This window comes from Cryptotermes secundus, unplaced genomic scaffold (genome assembly GCF_002891405.2).
Source record: "Cryptotermes secundus unplaced genomic scaffold, Csec_1.0 scaffold88, whole genome shotgun sequence".
NCBI classification, from domain to species: Eukaryota; Metazoa; Arthropoda; class Insecta; order Blattodea; family Kalotermitidae; genus Cryptotermes; species Cryptotermes secundus.
The window spans coordinates 1,001,119-1,024,121 of NW_019724585.1; the positions used below are offsets into that span (position 1 = coordinate 1,001,119).

General features: G+C 37.2%; 1 protein-coding gene across 3 annotated transcripts in view; it reads right to left on the reverse strand.

Annotated features, from left to right (window-relative positions):
- LOC111862260 (putative ATP-dependent RNA helicase TDRD12) overlaps nt 1–23,003 on the reverse strand; it is an 85,978-nt gene that overhangs the window by 37,445 nt on the left and 25,530 nt on the right. For all 3 annotated transcript variants that reach the window (XR_004512782.1, XM_023847500.2, XM_023847501.2), the window contains exons 8-14: nt 15,137–15,287; nt 12,086–12,256; nt 10,601–10,759; nt 8,629–8,781; nt 4,336–4,573; nt 3,669–3,815; nt 2,131–2,333 (exon numbers count right to left, since the gene is read on the reverse strand). Coding sequence is in view for 2 of the 3 variants with exons in the window: in XM_023847500.2 (XP_023703268.1) it covers nt 2,131–2,333; nt 3,669–3,815; nt 4,336–4,573; nt 8,629–8,781; nt 10,601–10,759; nt 12,086–12,256; nt 15,137–15,287 (1,222 nt within the window). In the remaining variant the exon portion in view is untranslated. The remainder of the gene's footprint in view (nt 1–2,130; nt 2,334–3,668; nt 3,816–4,335; nt 4,574–8,628; nt 8,782–10,600; nt 10,760–12,085; nt 12,257–15,136; nt 15,288–23,003) is intronic.

Genomic DNA, 23,003 nt, shown 5'->3' on the forward strand with positions numbered 1-23,003 from the left:
TTCAGCTTGATGACAATTTATAAATGCTGTATAGAAAACAAATATTTTACCAGAAGGCAAATGTTTCCATATCTAGCAGTAAAATTACCATTATGTTTGTACTGTCAAACCTCCCAGGCAAGGATCTAGAGTTCTTGTTCAGTTCAACCCTCAAACACTAAGGGACTTCCTGCGAAGAAGAATGGAAGCAGTGGACATCATCCAAAAAAGATGTGCCACATCATATGCATGAATGCAATAACGCTATCCACGATTACGTAGAAAAGTCATCATTAGAGAAAACAGTCAAAAGAAACTGGCTAATTTTGATTCAAAATTGTAGATAATTAGCATCAAAAACTGTAATTTCTGATAAATGTATAAAATAAAATGCTCTGTGTAATTTATTAGAAACCAGAATTACATCATTTGAGTAACTATGATATAATCATATTGCCAATATCAGTAACGCAAACAATGCATGTTATTTCAGTTCCATTATGTATTTATTTTTTAAAAATTATTTGTAGGTTAGGCATGAGAACATATGGAATTTGCATAAAAAATTATATAAATGACCGCCTCTGTGGTCTAGCAATCAGAGTTCCTGAGTTCGATTCCTGGTGCTACCAGATTCTGTGGGAAATAGTGGGTCTGGAACGGTGTCCACTCAGCCTCGTAAGATAACTGAGGACCTATTTCAAGGAAATAGTGGCTCCGGTCTGGAAAACCAAGATTAACGGCTGTGGGGAACCGCTGCGCTGACCACGTGACACCCTCTATCAGCAAAAGCTGGTACTAAGTTTGCCAACAAGTGGTGGTCGCTCGGTCAGTAGTCTGCTTGTGGACTACAGGCCATGGAGTTTTTTATGTTTAACTGTGGAAATAGTGTAAGAATGCGGCAAAAGTGTAGTTGGAAGCAGGCATGGTGTATGTATGGAGAGAGAGTGAAAACCAATTTTTCCAAGGATGTCTCACATATACTCTTAAAGAGAAGGGAATGAAAAAGTGATGCCTTGCCAGGAGCAGCCACAATACATGTCATGGAGGCTGTCGGCTTCCACAGAAGCTACACTGTAACCACAGACAGAAAGGAGCACTTTCTGCCTTGTGGTTTATTTCTCAATGGTGCCAAATTATGACCAATTTTTTCACTTGTTAGTTATCACCGGGAATACATAACATGTTGTCATGTAGCAAAATCAGTGGTCTTCAAAAAATTAATGAAGTGTAAATTGTTATTTTTTGTTTCGCCTTTCAATATATGTACTAACACTTCATTAAAATCAACATAATTTGTCACTCCTCAGAAGTTTGTTGTACTAACGTATCACTGTAACTAGGCTTTTGGAATATAAATGTTGATGTATTGTATGACCGCGTCAAAAATGAAAGGCAATTTAAGTTAAACTCAAAAGTAACACAGGCAGCACTGAAAAATATCACTGATACAATCAACATTAATCTTCTTTCACCTGCATCTACTTGATTTTTATTCCCTTTTCTGTACTGACAGTTATATAACATGTTTAAAATGTCTACTTCACTGGTAGAATGAACCAAAGAACGATAACAATCTGTGATCCAATTTTTATGATCAGAAAGTGTGAAAAGTTATGAAAATTTATAGAAGAATGACAGTTCAGAGGGAGATAATTGCAAAAGCCAGACAAAAGCTTATAAATATATAGGAAGATTGAAAAGAAGGCATATGACTGTCAATAATGCACATTCTGCAGTCATCAGTGCATAAAGTTATGGAGAAGATCGATCAATATATCCAAGACAACTGATGGATCACCACTGATGAAACTGCATCTTAAATGAGCATAGTCATGGGAAAGAAGACATAAGATGGCTTATGACCCAACTGAAAACATTTTATTCTGATGACACCATGAAACATGAGGACAAGTAGACTAAAGCTGTGAAAACCAGGGAGATTACATAGAAAATACATATGTTTGATTATCATGTGATTGTCAGAATTTATAGTAGGATTGTATTTAATTTTGCAATTACTTTCACATAATCATAGCAGATGATAAATGTGTTCTGTTACACAATTACCAGGCTACTTTTCTATCAATCTTATGAGATCTCCTTAAAATAGAATGTTATACAGAATTCATAACATGAGATAATACTTACACAGGTTGACTTGTCAAACATATTAGGATAGTTGCTCATGAGGCAGGAGAAGCGAAAGCCGAAGCCAGTCTTAGTACGAGGCAGGCTGTAGTGAATCAGCCACATGGCATCGCTCACATCCAGTTCAGGTAGCACATCATCTGTACATACCAATATTGGAAAAGCTCCCGGAACAATTGCACATTTCCAGCGTTGGCTTATTTCTGGAAAAAATATGGGTTCCTTTCATGAGTACTTGTTTCCATTTGCAAAAAGAGTAAAACAGAATTATTACTTACTTACAGTACAGCAGCATTATCAATAAATAAGTATTCATCATGTGATCAAATAAAGTATGATCTAGGCAGAACAAATGACACACATGGATCACAGAAGAAATGTATATAATGCTTTAATCTGTGAGAAACGTATGTATAGATGGGAGAATGATATTAAGATACATACGGCCACAAATTCCAAAGGAAACAAGCCAAATTGCACTGGTTACAGGATCCCAGTGAAATAAATGGGTTTAGACATAACACATCAACTACTGATCAGATACTGAAGAAAAAATGGGAGTACAATGGGACAGTATATCAGCTACTCATTGACTTCAAGAAAGCGTACGATTCAGTTAGGAGGGAAGTACTGTACAATATTCTCAGAGTTACGGGCACCCACGAAACCAGTTAGGCTGATTAAAATGTGTTCAAACGAACTGTATAGTGAAGTCCATACAGGTAAACATTTGTCTGATAATTTTCCTATCCAGAATAGTCTAAAACAAAGAGATGTTTCATTATCATTGCTATTCAACTATGTTTTCGAATATGCAATTAGGAAGGTCAAGGAAAACCAGGGTGGACTGAAATTAAATGGGACACATCAGCTGTTGGTCTATACTATGAGCAATGTTGTGAATCTAATGGATGACAATATAGATACCATAAAGAAACGCATACAAACTCTAACTGACGCTAATGTGTGTGAATTAACAGTTTCGACTGCCCTTTGGTATCAACATTCACAAATGAAACCCATGTTTCTTCACCTGTTACTTGTATGATGTGACTGAGAAATTCATCTCCATCTTTGTAGCTAAGGCTCTAAAAATGTTGAAGTCAAAGCCAAAGCCATTCTCAGCATTTTGTCCATACCTGTGAGCATTTATGGAACCCATCTTGTGCAAAAACTTGTGACAGCCTAGCCCAACTGTGATAATGTCATAGAGAACAGTGCATCAAATTTGTGGAAATTCACATATTTCTGCCTAGCAATGGATAGCTTTTCTGGGTCTACTGTTCTTGCTTTCATCCGTTGTGTCACAATATGGTGCATTCTGATGATTTGAATTTGTAATCTCAAATTTGATTCTATAAAGCAGATGATTCTATTAACCAGCGAGCCACATTGGCTACTGCCTATTGTAGTGAATCAGTTAATAGGTTGGTTAGTTAGTCAATAATTGAAATAATTTTGGAGGACATGTAGGTGATTCATATCTATTAGCATTCACAAGATCTGCAGTCACATATTTCAATTCACGGTACACTTACCAGTAATATGGCAGTGAGTCATGTCTTCATGGGCTGCCAGCACTTGAAAGCAGTGTGACTCAAGGAATGGCACCAGGTGATCAACATCTGCTACTGACCGGCACACGATGACCGTTTTGTGCTGGCCATGGTATCCATCAAGAATATCTATTTTCACAGTAGAAAATTTATCATACAAATATGGTTAGCACAGTTTCTCAGGACCCTCTCTACATCTTTGTTTATCATTTATAAAGGTTATGTCTAAAACATAACTGTTTCACTTCTATCAAAACCTTACATTTTTTCCTGTAATGTAGTAAACTGTATCTACAATGGAACCTGTATGAATTAGCAACTTACTGAATATCATGGTCAAATAGTTGGCACTCCTGCTTCATATCTGTGAAATTCTAGGTTCTGAGTATTAGATCAAAGACTGGTTTTCATGGCTGAGGTTGTTCACAGTTTTCCCCAGTGCTTTCAGACATATGTTGGGATAGTGCTATGAAACAAGTCGTAAAAACTTCTTCTACATTCTTTCCAATTCTTCATTAACATTTATTCTTTGTTTTGATACTACATAACCTATGCAGCTGAACACCTGTTTTTAAATAATCTACAAATCAATTAACCAATGGATCAGAAACCACTCATAAACAGAACATTTTCTCATGAAATTACTGACCTAGGACTGCTTCAGGCTTGCTGCTAGTACTGAGCAAGTGGAGGGTGGGCTGTAGTTTTGAATACACAGCAGCCTCAAGGTAGCCACTGATGCAGACCAGGAAGTTGTGTGATATGTGCTGTGAAAACTGTTCCACTGCAGGGCACCATTTCTCTGAGACAGCTATCACCTGAACAGGCACACCTACCTTTGCTCGTCGCACCAACATCTGCTTGCACTCAGTTATTACTCCCTTCAACTGAAATACATTAAAATAATTAACACAAGTGATTAAATATTCTCTGTTGTTTGCTTTGTCATTACCTTCATCCACATTTCAATGTGCAGACCTAACGTTATAAGCCAGGAAGTTAATAGTTAGCCTGTTCTTAGGCCAAGCTGTTGAGTGCTGTGACATGTTCTTTAGACAACATACAACAGAAGAATGTATACAGGATTGATCATGTCTGTGTGTCCACATGCTTAAACTTGAGAACCAGTGGACAGATTCTGATGGTACTTTAAATGCATGTTACACCACTGAAAGCCACCAGAAATGTGTGTTACCTCACTTCCACCAATACATACAATATGGTGAAAACGCAACCGAGAGTTGGGCATGACAACAGTGCCACTACTGAAATGTGGTAACCATAGTAACATTAGTAGCCATGGTAATGGTAGTAACCACATTTACAAGGAAAGTAATGATTGTAATAACTGTGTGAGCTTTAAAAAAATGTACAAACAGTTAAACCTGAATTTTCTGGAAGGGAATATCCATACATTCTAAAACCAGCAATATTATTAAACACTACTCTGGCCTATATGAGGGGGGAACCAAAAATAACTGGAAACGACCTGTTGCACGCGCATGCTTTGTAGTTACGAGTTGTGCTGCTAGGTGGTGTTAGCTGGGGGTCTCCCGCGACTGTTAGTGAGCTGGCGTCAGTCTGAGTTAAGTGGTTTGTCTGTGGTGCTCTGTTGTGTGCGTTCCTGTTTCAACCCTTTGGCGATTAGTGAGATGGCTGACCAGAAGGAACAAAGAGTGTGCGTGAAATTGATGAAGATCGTCGAAAGATCANTAACTCAGACTGACGCCAGCTCACTAACAGTCGTGGGAGACCCCCAGCTAAAACCACCTAGCAGCACAACTCGTAACTACAAAGCAGCCGCGCGCAACAGGTCGTTTCCGGTTATTTTTGGGTCCCCCTTCGTACATCATTTATAAATTCAAGAGTAACATGATGAATTAAAATGCTTATGAAACGTTAAACGTATATTAATGACAATAATAGATCTTAAGATTTTTTTAAGACAGCTCTGCAAGCACAGAACTGAAAGCTGAAATTCATGTTTTTGATGTACTGGGAACAGGTAGAATCTTCCCGATTGCCACAGGACACAGTAAAAAAATGTGCATTCCAGTATAGACTGTGTATTATAAATCTCGTTACTGTTGTCGTCTTCATCCTACAGTATACCAAACTACATAATGAAACTTACACAGATTTGACTTTGAAATAAATTTTGTTTCAAAAGTATCTGTAAAAGTTCTAACAAAAATATTTGGACCTAAGGTGGATAACATAAAAGACCAAATTAGGACATTTCAGTGAGGAACTTCATGATTTATACAGGATCATCTGCAACTGTTCTTTGGTGTTACTACTGATTAACCTTAAGAGTTCTGCTCTCACAGAAATAGTCAGTCAGTTCGATGTTCTTTACCAGTGAAGAGATGACAAGGCAATTCAGGACTCAGAATTTACTAAAATAATAGCTATGATTACATGTTCTGCACAATTAGTACAATGTCTACTGTACAGGAGAAAGCACAGATCATGCTGTGGTATGCAAACACTAAATCCATCATTCAAGTTCAACGTGATTAGGACATGAGCATGGTGTGAGACCACCTGCTAACATGAGTATTAGGAGATGCTACAGCAATTAACACAGACTGGCAGTGTACAAAAGACATTCTACTGAACAGACTGGGAGATCTGATGAAGATGTGGATTGTCTCCTGAGCAAGAGCATGTGTCATGTGCCACCCACCCATAAGATTAAACATTCACTCAGCTGTGTTGCTGCCTCTGTTCAAATGCCACATGTGAAATACACATTTGAACAATGAGTGTTCATGCGTATCTGAGTGAAAAACAGCAGTGTAATAAACAATAATATTCCACCATACATTTCAAAAGTTATAGTTCCAAATGGAAAACTATTTATGTACTCATAAAGAAATTAAGACATATAGGGTCATTACTGGTAAGAAGAAAGAAAAGAGAATAAAAAATGCTGAGTGTTCACTGAAGAGAAATAGGATGGAACAGTGCTAGGCCTGAACAGCCTCCTTAAAAATCTCTCAGACACCTCGCATAGGAGTCTAGGGTTCAAAAATATCAGCATGAACTGCCATAAAACTCAACACTGAAAACATACAAGGCAACAGACGGCCATCACATAACAAATACGCTTGTTTCATGTACTTGCAGTTGTTACACAATTTATTTAGGTGACACTGAAGGCTGCGCCATAGCTCAAGCGGTTAGTCGCTAGCTTCCCACCCCGGCAGCCTGGGTTTGATCCTGGGTCTGGTCAAGTGGGATTTGTGGTGGACAAAGTGGCGCTGGGGCAGGTTTTCTCAGAGTACTTCAGTTTCACCTGTCAATCTTCATTCCACCAATTGCTTGACAATCACCCTCACCTATCATCTGGAGCTGGTACAATAGGCCAGAAGTGGCTGCAGTACAAGGGACTTAGTCCCACCCCACTAGCAATAAAAGAAAAAAATAGGTGACACTCAAGGGAAACTGTAAAGTACATAGGTGCTTTGTTTGCCATGCCTGCTATCAGTCCAGGTTAACACACGTGCTTCTCCTGCCTGAGTGGCTGGATATTTTCAGGTAACTCTCAGCCAGTCAACCTATATATATATAAACAACCAGCTCATTTATTTCTCTTAATTTGTGTTCGTGCACACATGCTTGCCAACAAACAGGTGTGTGTGTAAATGAAAGCATAAAGAAGTTGTAGAAAGAAGAATAACAGAAAGACCCTTAATGCATATTACTTTACAATAATACATAACATAGCATGCAGTGAGAATTACATTTCAGTGTACTTCCACAGAGAAAGGCTTGAGAAACACACAGATTACTTAGTCACATTATGGAAAAACCAGGTCAACTGAAGTTATCAGCATTCAACTTGTGGTCACGAAGGCAATAAATATATGGTCAGAAAGGGAAATAAAAGAAACTGGACATGAGATATTTAGGTTGTTTAAAAATGATTGACACTCCCTTAATAATTCTGGAAAAGTAGAAGTGTCAAATGCGAGCCGATGTATGTGGGAAGACATACTATAGTGCCGCCTATGGCCATGAGATGACGTTGCTACGATGGCAAAGGTGCACAGTGCTGTGTCATTCATGATGTTGTGCAGGTGCAGTCGTGGACAATGCTCAGACAACATGGAAATAGACAATCACAGGCAACGGTGGACTGTGTGGTTGGCGGAGTTCTTTGAGGGTCTAGTCACTGTCAACAAGTCATGGTTCTGGCACGAGACTCCAATGGACTAGCGTTTCACCTCCAACGACAAGCTTCAGACAGCTGTCCAGCAGTTTCCCCCAAAGAATGGTTTGCTGTGCAAATACGGAAACTGCTGGAATGATGGCAAAGGTGCACAGACCTGCCTCTAATATAATCTGTATGTATTTTGTCCCAATAAATGGTTACTGTGAAGAAAAAATATTTAGTGTCAATCATTTTTGAACGTCCCTAGCAATATGTTGCATCAGCTTACTAAAAGTAAAACAGCATTTCATAATTAAAAAAAAAAAGGACTTCATTTTCTCCCACCAGACACATGAGAATGCAGAATCTTTCAGTACAGTTGTTAAAATACCCCTCAAGCTGTGAGAGTGTAATTTCCTGACATGCACAAATATGGATTACATATTGTGTCCAGGCTTGTGCATGTGTCACACCTTTCATGTTCTAGACATTCACTGGTTGTACTAGAGTCCCAAATTTGATAGTTATGCCTACTTATAATCCTTGACACTTCAAACATTGCTTCATGTAAAAATGTAGCTTTTCTCAGACAGCCATCTTTTTACCTGAAATGCACATGGCAACGGCTGAATTACAAGGTCCCAGTAATGCCAAGTAACAACAGTCTTTAAATGTATCAACCAGGGTTTGGATTCAGTTTTACACTCAGAGACTCCAAATTTGATCCAAAGACAACATAATGAAAAATGTTTCATGCATACCAAAGTTGAAAGCGTGACATACCTCAGAAAGAAATTTATGGGCTAGAATATCCACTTCATCCAAAACCAGATGTGCAAGGCGATCCACATTGGTGATTAAGCGGCTACAGCGCAGAAGACGCATGAAGCAACGTGGTGTAGAAATAAGAATATCACAGCCATTTGCAAGTGGGTCCTATAAGTACAACAAGAACTGATACAGATATGCTGCCTTGTTCATATTCCACTTAACTGTTAATGTTTAACCTCTATCATATAGGAATAAGGGATTTAAATCCTCCATACAATGGGGGTTGGTGATATTATTTTAACTTGTACTACTTCCAGCATTCAAAAAGTGTCCATATATTTGCTAAAACATTCTCGTAAACTAAATTATCAAATTATACAGTGCTGTTTCTCAGTTGAAACAAACATCATCTCCATGAAAGTTGATTCATTCTTAATACAAAATGTAATATAACGAATATAAATACAAATGTACAGCACTTAAGATTTCTGGAAATGTTTTTTTGCATGATTTAGAAGCTTAAATCTGCAAACAAAGACTGAAGAAAGAGAGGGAAGAGATTAGAGACTTTTTCATCCACTTACCTATATAAAACAAAAACAATGTTAGAAAATGGAAGAATCTTCTGTCACTTCAACATGGTGATCAGTGACATTTCCACATCTTCACATGTTACATAAAAAAAAAGGCCAGACACATAATGCACCTGACTAGAAATCACAAGAAGGAAAATGAATGGAAACTGTGGTTATAAATGATGATGATCATGATGATCTTAAAAAACAAAGCAATTTTTTTACAATAGGTATCCTGTTACATTGACCCCCATAGAATTGGTGGTTAAAGGACCTCTGCAGGTCTGCTGCCAATAGCAAGGCAGAGCAGTGAGAGCAGAGCAGTGAAAAGTCAAGCCAAACTCCTTGACTTTGGAATGATAAATCATCCAGCACAAACAAGTTTATTACAAACAATTCAATATTTATATGGTATTAAATGTTTCTGCCCTTCAGGGCCATTTTCAGAGGCCTAACAGTAAAAGAAACCTGCTTTAGAATTGCTGTAGGTGTTAGTATAACTGTAAGTTACACAATCATAAACTATGAATGCATGCAGATGGGCACCACTTTCAACAGTTTCTTTAAAATACAGGTGAGAAAGACAAAATCTAATCATAACACTAATCAAGAAAATGCACATACATCTGAAGTTCTGTACAATTCTCCCTGGCTAATGCATTAAACTGTGGCTAAGAAAAGCCATGCGCCAAATCTCATTAAAGTGTGGGTCACTTCAGTTTTGACCTCATTGTACATTCTAAAGCACAACAAAAAGCAATGACAACAAAGCGAATCCTTATTTCAAGCTTAATACCTGATCAGCTATTAAAATCCAATATGATGTTTCCTAATAATTCTGTTTACATATCAAGTAAATCTTGAGAAAGGAACATTGAATAAAATTTTGTAGCTGATAACAGTGAAATTTCTTTATAATTACTAATTAGTTTTGTCGGCTTTTTATAATAGACTTTTCTAACTCATGTGGCATTTCTTCCTTATTCCAAACAGAATTGGGTGTGTGGACCTCAAAATGTAATCTTTTACCTCTTGCTCGGATACACCCTACCAGAATTTGACCAACAGCTTTAACATCTTAATACCAATCTTAACCTTATGAGAATTCAGATCATGTTCTAATGGTACAGTTGTATGTATTTCAGTCTGCACATCACTGTTAAACCCATGCAAATTCAATAGTAGACAGAAGTAATTCTTCCACCTATTCAAAATATTGTTGGAATCCGCAAGGTCAGTTACATCCTTTACCACATTAATTCTATATTGGTAAACTTTCTTAAATTCATTTAGGCCTCTGTACAAGCCTCTGACAATATTTACCTTTTTCTCAACAATGATACTCACACAAATATGGTAGGTAAATTACAGTATCTGTCACTATTAAGCTTTCACCTACAGGAACTTACCCTTAACTCCTGTTCACGGCCCCCACCATAGGCTATCTCAACTCTTACTTTATTCTGACTTGAGAATTTCAGCAGTGTGCAACACTTCTCGTATACAAACTGGGCACTCTTGCTGCCTGAACAGAGCACCAGGACAAGTGGTCCATTCCCAGGTCGCAGCTGAATAAAGATTTCAACAGTAATCAATATAACAAAGGTTACAATTTAACCATGATAACTAAAACACCCTGCCAAATACAATTCAGTTCAAAATAGCACCCACTTAGGTTTTTTGTAAAATTAAAGAGTTCTTCTCATACAAAAGAATCCTCACCGATCTGTTTCATGTACTGCCTAAAAATGTATTGCTTATAACAGTTAAATAAAACTGACTGATGATAAATAATATCTGAAATGAAGTTGTAATGATTTATTTAAAAAATAATTTGGATTACAATACTGCAACACACCAACAGAATTTGGACTGCTCAGAGTTAATATACCATACTGTAGAACCAGGAATTTGTGTCTTAGTGGCCTATGTTTCAAAATTTGGTCGGGAGATTCAGTATGTTGATTACACTTCAAAATAACTAAAATTCCTATCACATCAATCCCAAATGAAAATTCATCAATTTAATATTTCTCATTTAATACACTATTTACAGAGAGGTTCAATGTGATGGCTATGGTTTTATCAGACTGAGGCTTGGCAAATATCAGTTGCACATGGGTAGTCATGCAGGAAGAGAACAAACTCTAGCATAGATACAAAATGGTAGAATGGAAACTGCCCATTGCTGATAAAGAGTAATACCCAAAGCATGTTATAACAGAAATTCTTGAAGCAATGTGCAAACAATATTTTAGATCTCTTCTTTGAATTATTAATTGAAGAAACAAGAATTCCACTTATATGAATAGTACACATGGCATAAGAATTCAAAGGAAGCCTAAACACCTTGCTCTATAAGTGAATAACTGCTGTAAAACAGGGGCAGTCACATTCACCTCATACAAATGTGTGATTTCTGTTTCTGAGAAAAGTTATAACAGAAGTGTATATTATTTGGTTCTTTGTTAATTTAACAATACACCTTTAACTTTATTAATCAAAATTCTTGACAATGTTATACACATCACACAGGCACTTAGGTTTTGTCACATAACAGTTTACATTATTAAGAAATGAGACTGAATATTATGTAACATCAGTTTCAACAGCAGCTGTGAAGTATGGAAGACACAATATTTTATGGACATGTTTAAACTTGGATGGACTGTTATTCAATATATGCAGTGGAGTCCATTTTATTGCTGAATGATCATTGTCAAAGAACCAATATTTACCAAGCTTCGCACTGCCATTGCAGTGATCTTCCATACATAATCACTATAGTTGACACAATGTCATTAAATAAACTAATATAAAAATCATTAGTGCTTTTTAAACATACACTGATGTTTCAGTAGCCATTTTGCACAAATTAATATAGTTGTACTTACTTCGGAGTAAAAATCTGGTGTCAACATGAAACTAACAACTGGTATAATGTAAGCAAGGGTTTTGCCTGATTGTGGAGGGCCAACCAAAACTGTGTACTGACCACGCATGATTGCTGGCCACGCATATGTCTGAATGCGCATAGGGTCCTTAATATCCATTTTTGCAAGAGCCTGCAAAAACCAAACATTATAGGTGAAAGTAATATCCTGCTGCAATATGTATGAAGATTCTGGAACAAACATAGGTGCCAGAAGCACTGAGGATGAAAAAGTCAGCATTACTCTTATGGGTACAGTAAAACCTGCTTATAATGAAATCCAAAGAGCCAAATATTGTTTGCTTTTAATAATGTTAAAGGTTGCCTTTTAACAAATCTCATTTATTCTGCAAAAACAAATGGTGCATTATATATATATATTCATGAATAAAATAACAAGCAAAAAATCCATGCTACACGTCTACACTTCACTGATACTCAGCAGTACTCATTTTCAGTTCTCCTTGCTCCTCACTCTTCTTCCCATTTTTAATTTTGCTCTTTCTCTTCATTCTGATTTCCTTCTTCCTTCTTTTCCTTTCCTTGCATTAATTTTTGGTCACTATTTCCTTTTATCCTTTATTTCTTCTTTCTTCCAGTATTCCATAGAAGTATTCTGTTCGTATTCTACTGCAAGTATGGATTCTCACTCACTAGTAACAAGACAGTTCTTTTTCGAACAAATTCCAAGAATAACAATACAGAACGACACTATATGAACAGACAATAAATATTCAAGCAGACTATTTCCAATTAAAGTTATTTAACAGAGGTACCACTGGTATTCATGCTACATATTCTTGATAGAAGGCAAATTTTTTGTGAAATACCCATTTATTCCTAGTTGTTTTATGTATGATCTACTGTACTAGACACAGTGAATGTAATTTACAACCACCATGTACTGTTCAACAACCATAGAAACATAAATACTGTCATGTGATATGAGAACGCTGTGGATTCTGGTAGGAAATGGATTTATTTTACACTAATTCATTTTGTCTGTAACTGTTTACAGGCATTCATAATCACCTGAAATTCATCAGTTAACTCCATCAGCTTGGTTCCTTGGCACTCCATCATGACAGATTTGGTTCTTTGCTGCACTGAGGTAGCAGGGTATTTTCAAGCAGGCTAGATATATATATATATATTTTTTTTGACCCAAGATGGATAAACTCTTTAATACCACACATGGTATTACCACCATTCAAGCATTAATGAGGGGCACATTCATACATGCATATATACAGTCACATGCTTATGACTAGACATGTGGTTCAGACTGGTAATTGGATTTATTGGAGTCTTTATAATAACTTTAATAGTTCAACGAATCTACACATTTTACAACTCATTACTGCACACAGTAAGTCTTTTCAGTCAGCTGTATCTTCACCAGTCATTGCTTGGTAAGGGCTCCCAATGCCATAGATTTCTCACCTTCCTCGTTCATGCCCTTACTGGCCGGTGACTGCCTCACAACTAACCCACCTCCAAGTGTGTCTTCACCTACTCAACTCCTGAATGCTCCAGTTCAGTTCCCGGTATATAGCCTTGGGGCGACCCCACAGAAAATACCACCTATAACAGTTTCTCTACTGTTGCGCACATAACAGTCACCATGGTCATATGCTGCTTACCAGCCACTGTGTAGCAACAGATCTCTGTTAAATTGTATCACCACATGTTTACAGTGCCATAACCTAGCAACAGGCATCTTCTGTGATTCCACCAATTCGTCTTTCAGGCATCATATCAAGACATATAGACAGCAAACCACTTATTCGTAAACAGGGGAGATAACAACATGTAAATCCATCAATCTCTTGAGAAAAATCCCCCCCCCTCCAATTACAACACTGCCTCATATAATACTGTATATACGTGTATGACAACGTAGAAAATCACAAAATTCCAGTTGATACCTGTCCTTTGTGAAGCAACAGGGAATAAAAGGGTTGATTATTGGTGGGGGGGAGGACAGTCATATAAACATGCACTAAAAATTTCTTTACATCCTGGATTATTAACAGTATACAAACAATTTCTTTGCTGAATTATCTAAGACTTGGGTTTACTGAGTTTCTATAGTTCATCTGTCATCTAATATTCTAAAAAGAACACACTTCAGAAGCTGGATCAGCTTCCATCCCTTTTAAGCAAGTGCCTTCTCACTGTTTCATGTGAGGGTGGCAACAAATCCTGTTTCTGAAATATTTTGTTCTTTTGGAGAATATTAAGTTATGGATAAATCCAAAAATTCAGTAATCCTGATTGTCACCACTGACACCACTGTCAGAACCTTTCAGAATTATCCAAGACTTCCTACTCAGTGCAAATTCAAAACAAAATCTGGAATGCAATAAGCCTACTCAACAACAGAAGCATAATCCCTAAAATCCCAAGAATGGAAACTGCAGCCACAAACTAAAAATCTATCCATCTCCAGGTGCAACACCACAATAAACAAGTATCATCTGTTACGAGTTCCCCACTATAAACTGCAACATCAATTACCAAATTACACTGAGACACCACATGATGAATGGAATATCCCAAAGTGTCTGAGCATTAAAGTTCTACCACTATAATTATATTCAAACTGTATCACTGTAGAAAAGGCAAGAAAAATATAATGTGAAATGTGGGCAGTATGTAACAGAAAAGCCAACTGTGATTTCAGAGAGTAACCTTTCCGACTAACAAATTTATCATTTCAGGTTCCTATTTCAATAAAAATTCCCAAAATCTCTGCACTGAAAGCACCATTAAAAGGTCGCAGAAAGAGATATATATAGATGGAAAAGATCTCCCTACTACTTATTCAATTTACACTTACAGCATAAAACTTTATTATATAACTGACATATGCAATACATCCATTAAGAAACTCTCTGTAATGTCAGTTTTGGGCACATTTCACAAGGGCAGACAACCATTGCCATGAACATGCAAACTGATGATAATATTGAAGAAAGCAGTCTTCTGGGATGTAGTGTCATGATATTACCTGATGGATTTCTGTGGGAAAATTTGCTTCCGCTACTGACTGAATAGCTCTAAATCCCATGTTACCATGGACAAGAATCCGAGATGTCTTGTGTTGCTCAGCAACCTTGTACCCCACACATGCCGTAGGGATCTGCGCTGAATCTTTTACACTGCAACAATAAACATTTTTAGACAATTACATGAAAATGATAACGAGAGGGTAACTGGTAGGAAATATCTACCACAGAAAAACACAACTTACATACTGTGACAAAAGTACCTTGACTAAAGCTTAATGTGCTTTTGTGTAGCCTACATGCTTTCAGAGCACAGTACTGAGGACAGGGAAAGACACCTGCCAACCTAAGCAAGAATAGTAGGCTGGAGAGATCAAAGTTATCTGGGGCTGATACATTCAGTTTGGATCTTCCAAATGTGGAAGTAACAATGCATCTATATTATTATGTGTCATTTATAGAGAAACTTCAACATATAAAGAAATGAAATGTCATGATCTGAGGGAGGATTCAAAGGTTTTCTCAACAACTAAGTACTCTGAAAGACCTGAGTCAACAAGAGAAACTCAAACTTAAAAAACTAACTTAGTTCACTGATGGATACAGAATTTGCAGTTGACCATTGCAACAGACTAGTCTTTACCCTATTATCAAACTTGCCCCATTTGAATCGTTTACTTGCCTAGGAAATTTCTTTGCCTTCAGAGTAAAAACTAGGCAGGTATTTAATAATGCTAAGCAGTCAGGCAACTTGGACAAATACAAAAATGGTCTTACCTGCTACAACAAAGATATGGAAGACCAAAAGATCTTCACAGAATTCTGTCATGGACTAACACACAAAGCAGTCCAAGGCTCACGAATACCATGACCAGTAAAACAGCATTATCACATTATGTGACTGGAGTTTCACAACATGTTATGGTACCCCATGTTAATTACTTACAATATTCTTTCCAAATTAACTGAGGAGTCACCTTGAGGCATGTAGAGTCAAACTTGAATGCCCAGAAATGAAAAATGAACAAGGACTGTTGCTTGATCAGATGAGCCATTCAGCAATCAAGGATAAGACAGATCAGTATCACCTAATGGAATTGTGCCTGCTCTTTCACAGCAAGGACTGGCATATCAGATTTCCTTACATATATTTAGGAAATCTGAACGGCCCATTTGAAGCAAGAGCTTTAACTGCCAGAGAACAGGCTCACGTTCCACTTAAAGCATTAGACATCTTCCAGATTAATTCAAATTTTACTCTTGAACTGTCTGCAACCCCTGATGATACATCTAATGTGGGTGCTGGCACAGAAGGGGACGGTGGGCAATGAACTGTGACTCATTGACAAAACAATGCTCTGGAACTCTATTCATAGGACCAGTCTGCAAGTGGAATTTCTTACAGAGCTGTCAAAGAAAGAACTCCGTGGCCTGTAGTCAGCAAGAAAACTATACCAACTGAGTGCCCGCTGCTTATTGAAGTTAATGCCAACTTTTGCATACAGAGGATGTCATGTGGTCAGCGAAACGGATCCCCATGGCTGTTAATCTCGGGTTTCTAGACTGGAGCCGCCATTTCATTGAAATAGCTCCTCAATTATCCTCACAAGACTGAATGGACAATGTTCGAGACTCATTACTTCTCAGAAAATCTGGTAGCGACAGGAATCGAACCCAGGACCTCTGGATTTGTAGGCAGAAACTCTGACCACTAGACCACAGAGGTGGTCCATGAAGCTGTCAGGGGGGCTATAAAGGACTGAAGGAGTGGAAGATACATGGAACACTCTAAGTCCGTAATCAGTCACAGGCATGTGAAGCTCCTTATTCCAAGACACTCACTAGACATATGTACCTACTGCAGTTCAACAGGACCTAGAATCAGTCAATATTTGTGACAGATTCCATTCATAATTGATGTAAATCTTCTATTGAAATGGCCTTACACACACTGTACTCTTCAAGTCCCTTACAGAACTCAAATACTGCCACTTCAGAAATTGTTCACTGAACATCAGTTCATTATCAGAAAGTCCCAATCATCAATCTTTAGCAATTTATTCAAGGTGGAGGTCTGCTGATGGAATAATGGTGAGAATGGACACTGGATCATTATTAGTCATGGTGCATGGTCTATTCTAATGCAAATGCAGCTCTCAGTACTTCTGACTTTGATCTCTGACCTTCAAAATCTACAAATTCCTGAGCAGTGTCACTGAAGGCTTAAAGGATGACAATTCAGGTATTTCCTTTTAATTATATGAATAACTGTCAGCAGATGAAGTCTTAGAGAAGTGGGGAGAATATAGCAGAATCATTTTGTTGCAATTTCCTTTATTTTAATGTATTTAATTCTTGAAATTCAACACATCAACTTCTTTTAAAGTAAATATTGTACTATACATGCTAAATAATGTACATGCATTACACTGCTATGCCACTAGAATACTCATGTAAATGCTGCAACTGAAACTGGTTCATAGTCACTGACTGTCTCAACTTCATGCATAATCCCTCGAAGTCTCAGAAACCAACTAGAACTTGTTAAAACTGAACTGCTTTCACTGTCAGTACAAAAATCAGTGATTCTGAATACATGCCATATAGGAAGACATTTCTTGAATGCCCTGTAATAATTATAGAGAATTGATTTGTAATAGTCTGTACTCCTATAACATTTGTCCAATTTACAAATGGGAGATAATAACAGTAATAGTAACAACAGTCTCACTCACTCACTGGGTAACTTATTTTCTGTACAAGCATCAAAATTCTCATTCTGGCATCTCCTTAGCCTCCCTCTTATTCTTCATCCCATATATTTACAATTGCGTAATTTTCTCTTCAACTGCATTTACAATGATAGGTTTTCATGTATTTCATTGTTGTGTTTCAATTAATTACACATAATCAGATAAGATTTTTAAAGCCTGAAATTTCTATCTCCACAATTATTTCTTCTTTATAGTCACATATCTGTCTCATTACTATCCATGTCGCATTACCTTACCATTATCTTGCTCATGGCTTCATTTCCAACTTACCACTCACTACAGGATCCATATAATGGCTTAACTTAACTCTCAACTCTAATGCAAAAGATCCAAGTTCTTCTGTATTTTTTGCAGATGTACTATAAACAGTCACTTATCCATAATAACTAGAAAACAATATACAATTAATAAAACAATTATAACATCAAACACATATGATTCAATTATCTGAATACTCAACATGATGTATACTCACTATGAAAGTAGCAACAGATTCTGCAACACTAGAATTAAACAGTGGAAAACTGTGTAAGAGGTACAATCAGTAGCAGCAGATGCACAAGAGCAACAGATGAAAGCAGTATCTTGAAAGGAACTGAATATTCAACTGGTAAACAGAACCGTGTGAGCATTCTATCATCACAGGAGAATTCCTATTACACATTTTTTCAACATAAAGGTAAGGTTGCCCATGCTTAGCTAATTAACACATTGAGGACCAGTTGCATGATATGCTTTCGGCTTTTAAACGTGGCAGACTGGTCACATGATATCATGATTTTAGGGCACGTTAGGTTGTAACACACTATACCTCGCTCTGGCGCCACCCAAGTTGCATGAAATGGCGTAATAAAACTCTGGAATGTTTGCTTACTTGTCAGTAGCTTGACCTAGCTGTTTTCTTAAGCCACTATAAACGAAAATGCTTTGCTGCTCTTCGAGCTGTATGTATCAGCCAGTAGTTAGTGGTGGGGTATGGACAAGGACAAATTCTTCTCCGATGAGCCAGGTGACCAGCCTTATGAGACGCATAGTCATGGTGATTCAGAGAGCAGCAGTGACAGGGGAGAACAAAGAATTGTGGCCACAGACAGTAAAAGTGACAGCAGCTCCGACGATAATGCGGGGACAGTAAAAAATCTAAAAAAATCACAAAAATCTAAACCCTGATTCGAAATTGAAATACAAAGCATTTCTGATGAATGCGGCAAAGGCCTGGCCTACAGACCAGATGGTGGCGGCAGAACCAGGGTCACACAAAGACTTAGCACGACCATGCCAATCAACTCCCACCTCACAAAGGCCTCATGTGGACCCTCCAGGGCGACTCTCGGGTGATATGCGGGAACATACCCTCATGAAAATTGTGAAGAGTGAACATTCCAAGGGGAAGCATCCTTCTAGGCAATGACGTGTTTGCACAGTTTACAAAAAAAGGAGTATGTCTACATTTGCAAGTTCTGTGTAATGCCACTTCACAAAGGGGAATCTTTCCAGAAATATCACACCCTCAAGCACTTCTAGGAGCATTAGTAAGTGTTCTCCAAAAATTTTAGTTCATAAAATTAATTAAGAGATTTTATATTAATTTCTAAGTGAACAGTGCACAAGTTAGGATAGTAGGTTTAATAATGGTGGCCCCAGGGTGATTTAAATATTTAAATCGCCAGTCCTTAATGTGTTAAGCACTACACTATGAAGGTGTATGGGGAAGTGGATGTATAGAGCCATTTTTTCAACATACAAACTCAAGAGCCAGAAAAATAAGAACATTTGGAAAATAACAAATTCCTTTCTGGATAGTGGTACTATCTCATATGGTTCCCAAACACTTCAAAGTTCTCTTAAAGGAAAGGGGGCAGCAACCCTCCACAACCCCACTTCACCTCAAGCACTGAATATAATATTTATATTACACATAATCATGAAATTAAATGGCATTTACAGAGAAACATAAGTGAAAATCTATTACACAGTATAACTGTAAATTTCCAACACATAGTTTTCGTACATACATGTACATACACGTAACAAAGGTACAAAAAAGAAAATACAATCTTATGTTCACTGGTAGCTGTTTTTATTTGGGTAACCATACTTTTCAGTATTTTGTGTTGAAAAACAAACTGAAAATAAATATGGGGATTTCTTATATAAAAGAAGTTATGGTTTAGTCAACTATTACTGAACTATCAAATCATTTCAGACTGTTAACATAAATAAACCTACAATCACCAATGCCAGCTGAAGTCCGATTCAGTGCCATTTTCTTTGCCATCCCTAATCTATATATTACTGAGGCCACTAATATCATAAGGAGAGTTTACATTGTCATTATAAACAAAAGCTGAATGATGACAAACTTTCACTCCTAGTGATGGCAAAGAGTCAGGATGTTTCATTTGTTTCCAGTGTCGCCACCAGATCCAATAAACTGAAAGAGAAGGAAACATGAACAAAGCCCTTACAGATCTAAAACAAATTATATACAGGGAGTAAATGCCTAACTTCCAGTAGCCTTCAATAATGTTATCAAAAATGCAACATGCCTGTTTTTGTTAGTGTTTATGTTCTAACTGGTAAATGATGTTATAATATAAAATAAGGTTCTAATTAATTCAAGAATATAATTATGACAGTTAAAAAATATAAATGTAAATCAGATTGTGGTCTGATAAGAACACTTCCTTTCTTGACTACAACATTTATGTACAGCAGAAACTCAATTTCACATTTCTATGGGGATCAGTGGATATACTATACTAAATGAATCTAAAATGGAGGAAATTTAACACTGATTTCTTTGGATCACAGAAAGTAAATGTGAAGTGAGAGAAAGCCTTAAATCAAGGAACATTAAATGGGAGTTTCACTGAAATAAAACTATCAAATTTGCATCACAGAAGTGTTATATGGAAATAAAATTACACTCATATATCAATATACAAAGTATGATGAAGAAAATTATGACCAATAAATGCTACCTGACCAAAAAAAATATAACATGTAACATTACAGCAAAAGAAACTTCAAAGCACAGCAGTGAGGCTTGAGTATCAAACAAGAGGAAAAATGAAAGTCTGGAAGCTCTTCAAATGAGGTTTATTCAACCCTCACTAGATATTACATAACTATATCATTAATAAAATATGTATAGACAAATCAGAAATATTACATGTTCCATAAACTATATGTAAAGCTGTAGAACACAAACAGATATACAACATTCACACAGAAGAAAAAGACACTGAATGCCTGCTGGGATATAATGCCAGGCAGTCTGCAGAAAGTCAACCAATGTTTCACAGGAAGACAACACAGGAACTTTCAGCAGACTAGACGGAGTTATATCCCAGAAGATAACACTTCATGACCACAGCTGTGAGAACCTCAAAACCTATACCTGCTGAAAAGATGGGGAGACCATCCACATTTGGAGGATTCAAAAAGAATACTCCTACACATTTCATGACGATGGTCATGATTATATCAATTTTGACTTTTTTAAAGAACAAGATGAAGAGCACTTATTTATTAACACTGTTCATTTATATCATAACTGAGGTTATAAACATACTAGGTTCTAAGAACTACTGGCTTTTTGGACTTCAAGCATTCAAGGGTTTCAGTAATGGATTTACCAAGCTTCATGCAAAACTTGATGCACACACATCGCTTGATTTTGCTGTCCATCGCAGACAAAATGAAACACGAAGTCAAAAAAGCCCTTGCATAGAAACAGTGTGTGATCACAGTGCAGTGTCATGTGGCAGACTGTTGCAGAAGTGTGACCTTGGTTTCCCCTATCATCTTTTATCAGCGAGGCAGTTAAAATAACAGTCTGGGAGCTCACCGATATGTCTGTCATTCTAGTGAACATGTGTTGAAAATTTTGTGACACTGTACCATGTTTTCCATTTAGACAGCCTTCATACCACATGTTATCATAATGTGAAAAATTACATACCTAAGTTTTGTGTATATACATTCACTTAGGTTGAATTAACTACAAACAAGACCACGAAAGTATACAGTTTACACTTAACTGGTGTGTTCAGCAGAAAAAATTATAGCCTCAATTAAATGATTTTAGGGTTAAACTGAAATCTTCCCACACATAACAAACAAACATTACATTCACATACTACTATTTATGTTAGTTGATAATCCTCAATTAGTGAAAGGTTGTAATTATATATGCCTACTAAATGAATAACCAAGCAGCATCAAGATTTGGAATGTTTACTGTTATTACACACTCAATATGAAACTTAAATATACAGGATGCAAATAAATATATGTTACAATGCTCCGTGGTAGATAGATGTGTTCCATCTGATTATATTTTGTTAATACACCCATGTCTGGAAATGTTCCTTTTGATACTGAGGGCCACAAAAGTTTCTGAGAGGATGCATAAGTTTTAGGAAATGTTATTGTTGTTTTACATCATAAAAGTTGCTCAAAATGGTGGCCATCGACTTCAGTGCATCTTCTGCACTGCCTGGCTATGTTATACTGAACTTTTTTGAAAGATGCCCAGCATTTACCAGATGGTTCCAGCTGCTACTGCAATTCTTGCCACAAGATCTGGTTGTCTCCACTGGAGTCTTGTACACCAGGCTTTGCATGTAACCTTAGAGAATGAAATCCAATGGAGTCAAATCAGGGGAGTGAAGGGGCCAGGCTATTGGGTCTCCATGTCTAATCCATCTGTTATCAAAGGTTTCATCCATATACTCACGAACAACATTAGTACTGTGTGCTGGGGCGCCATCATGCTGGGACCACATTTTATGACGGACTTAGAACGGTACCACTTTCAGCAGCTTGTGTAAGGTCTCTTGGAGAAAAGCTAGGTAAATGCCACCAGTAAGCCACAGAGGTAAGAGATAAGGGCATCCTCGTTCACATTTCAGAGGCCCTGGCATGTAAACAAAGTGTTTCCGGACTTTGGTGTATTAACAAAATACGATCAGATTGAACCCATCTATCTACCATAGTGTGTTGTAACATACAGGGTGTCCCAGGAGGAATGTGCCAAACTTCGGGAGGGTGTTCCTTATGTTAAAGTATGCCGATATAACCCAAAACA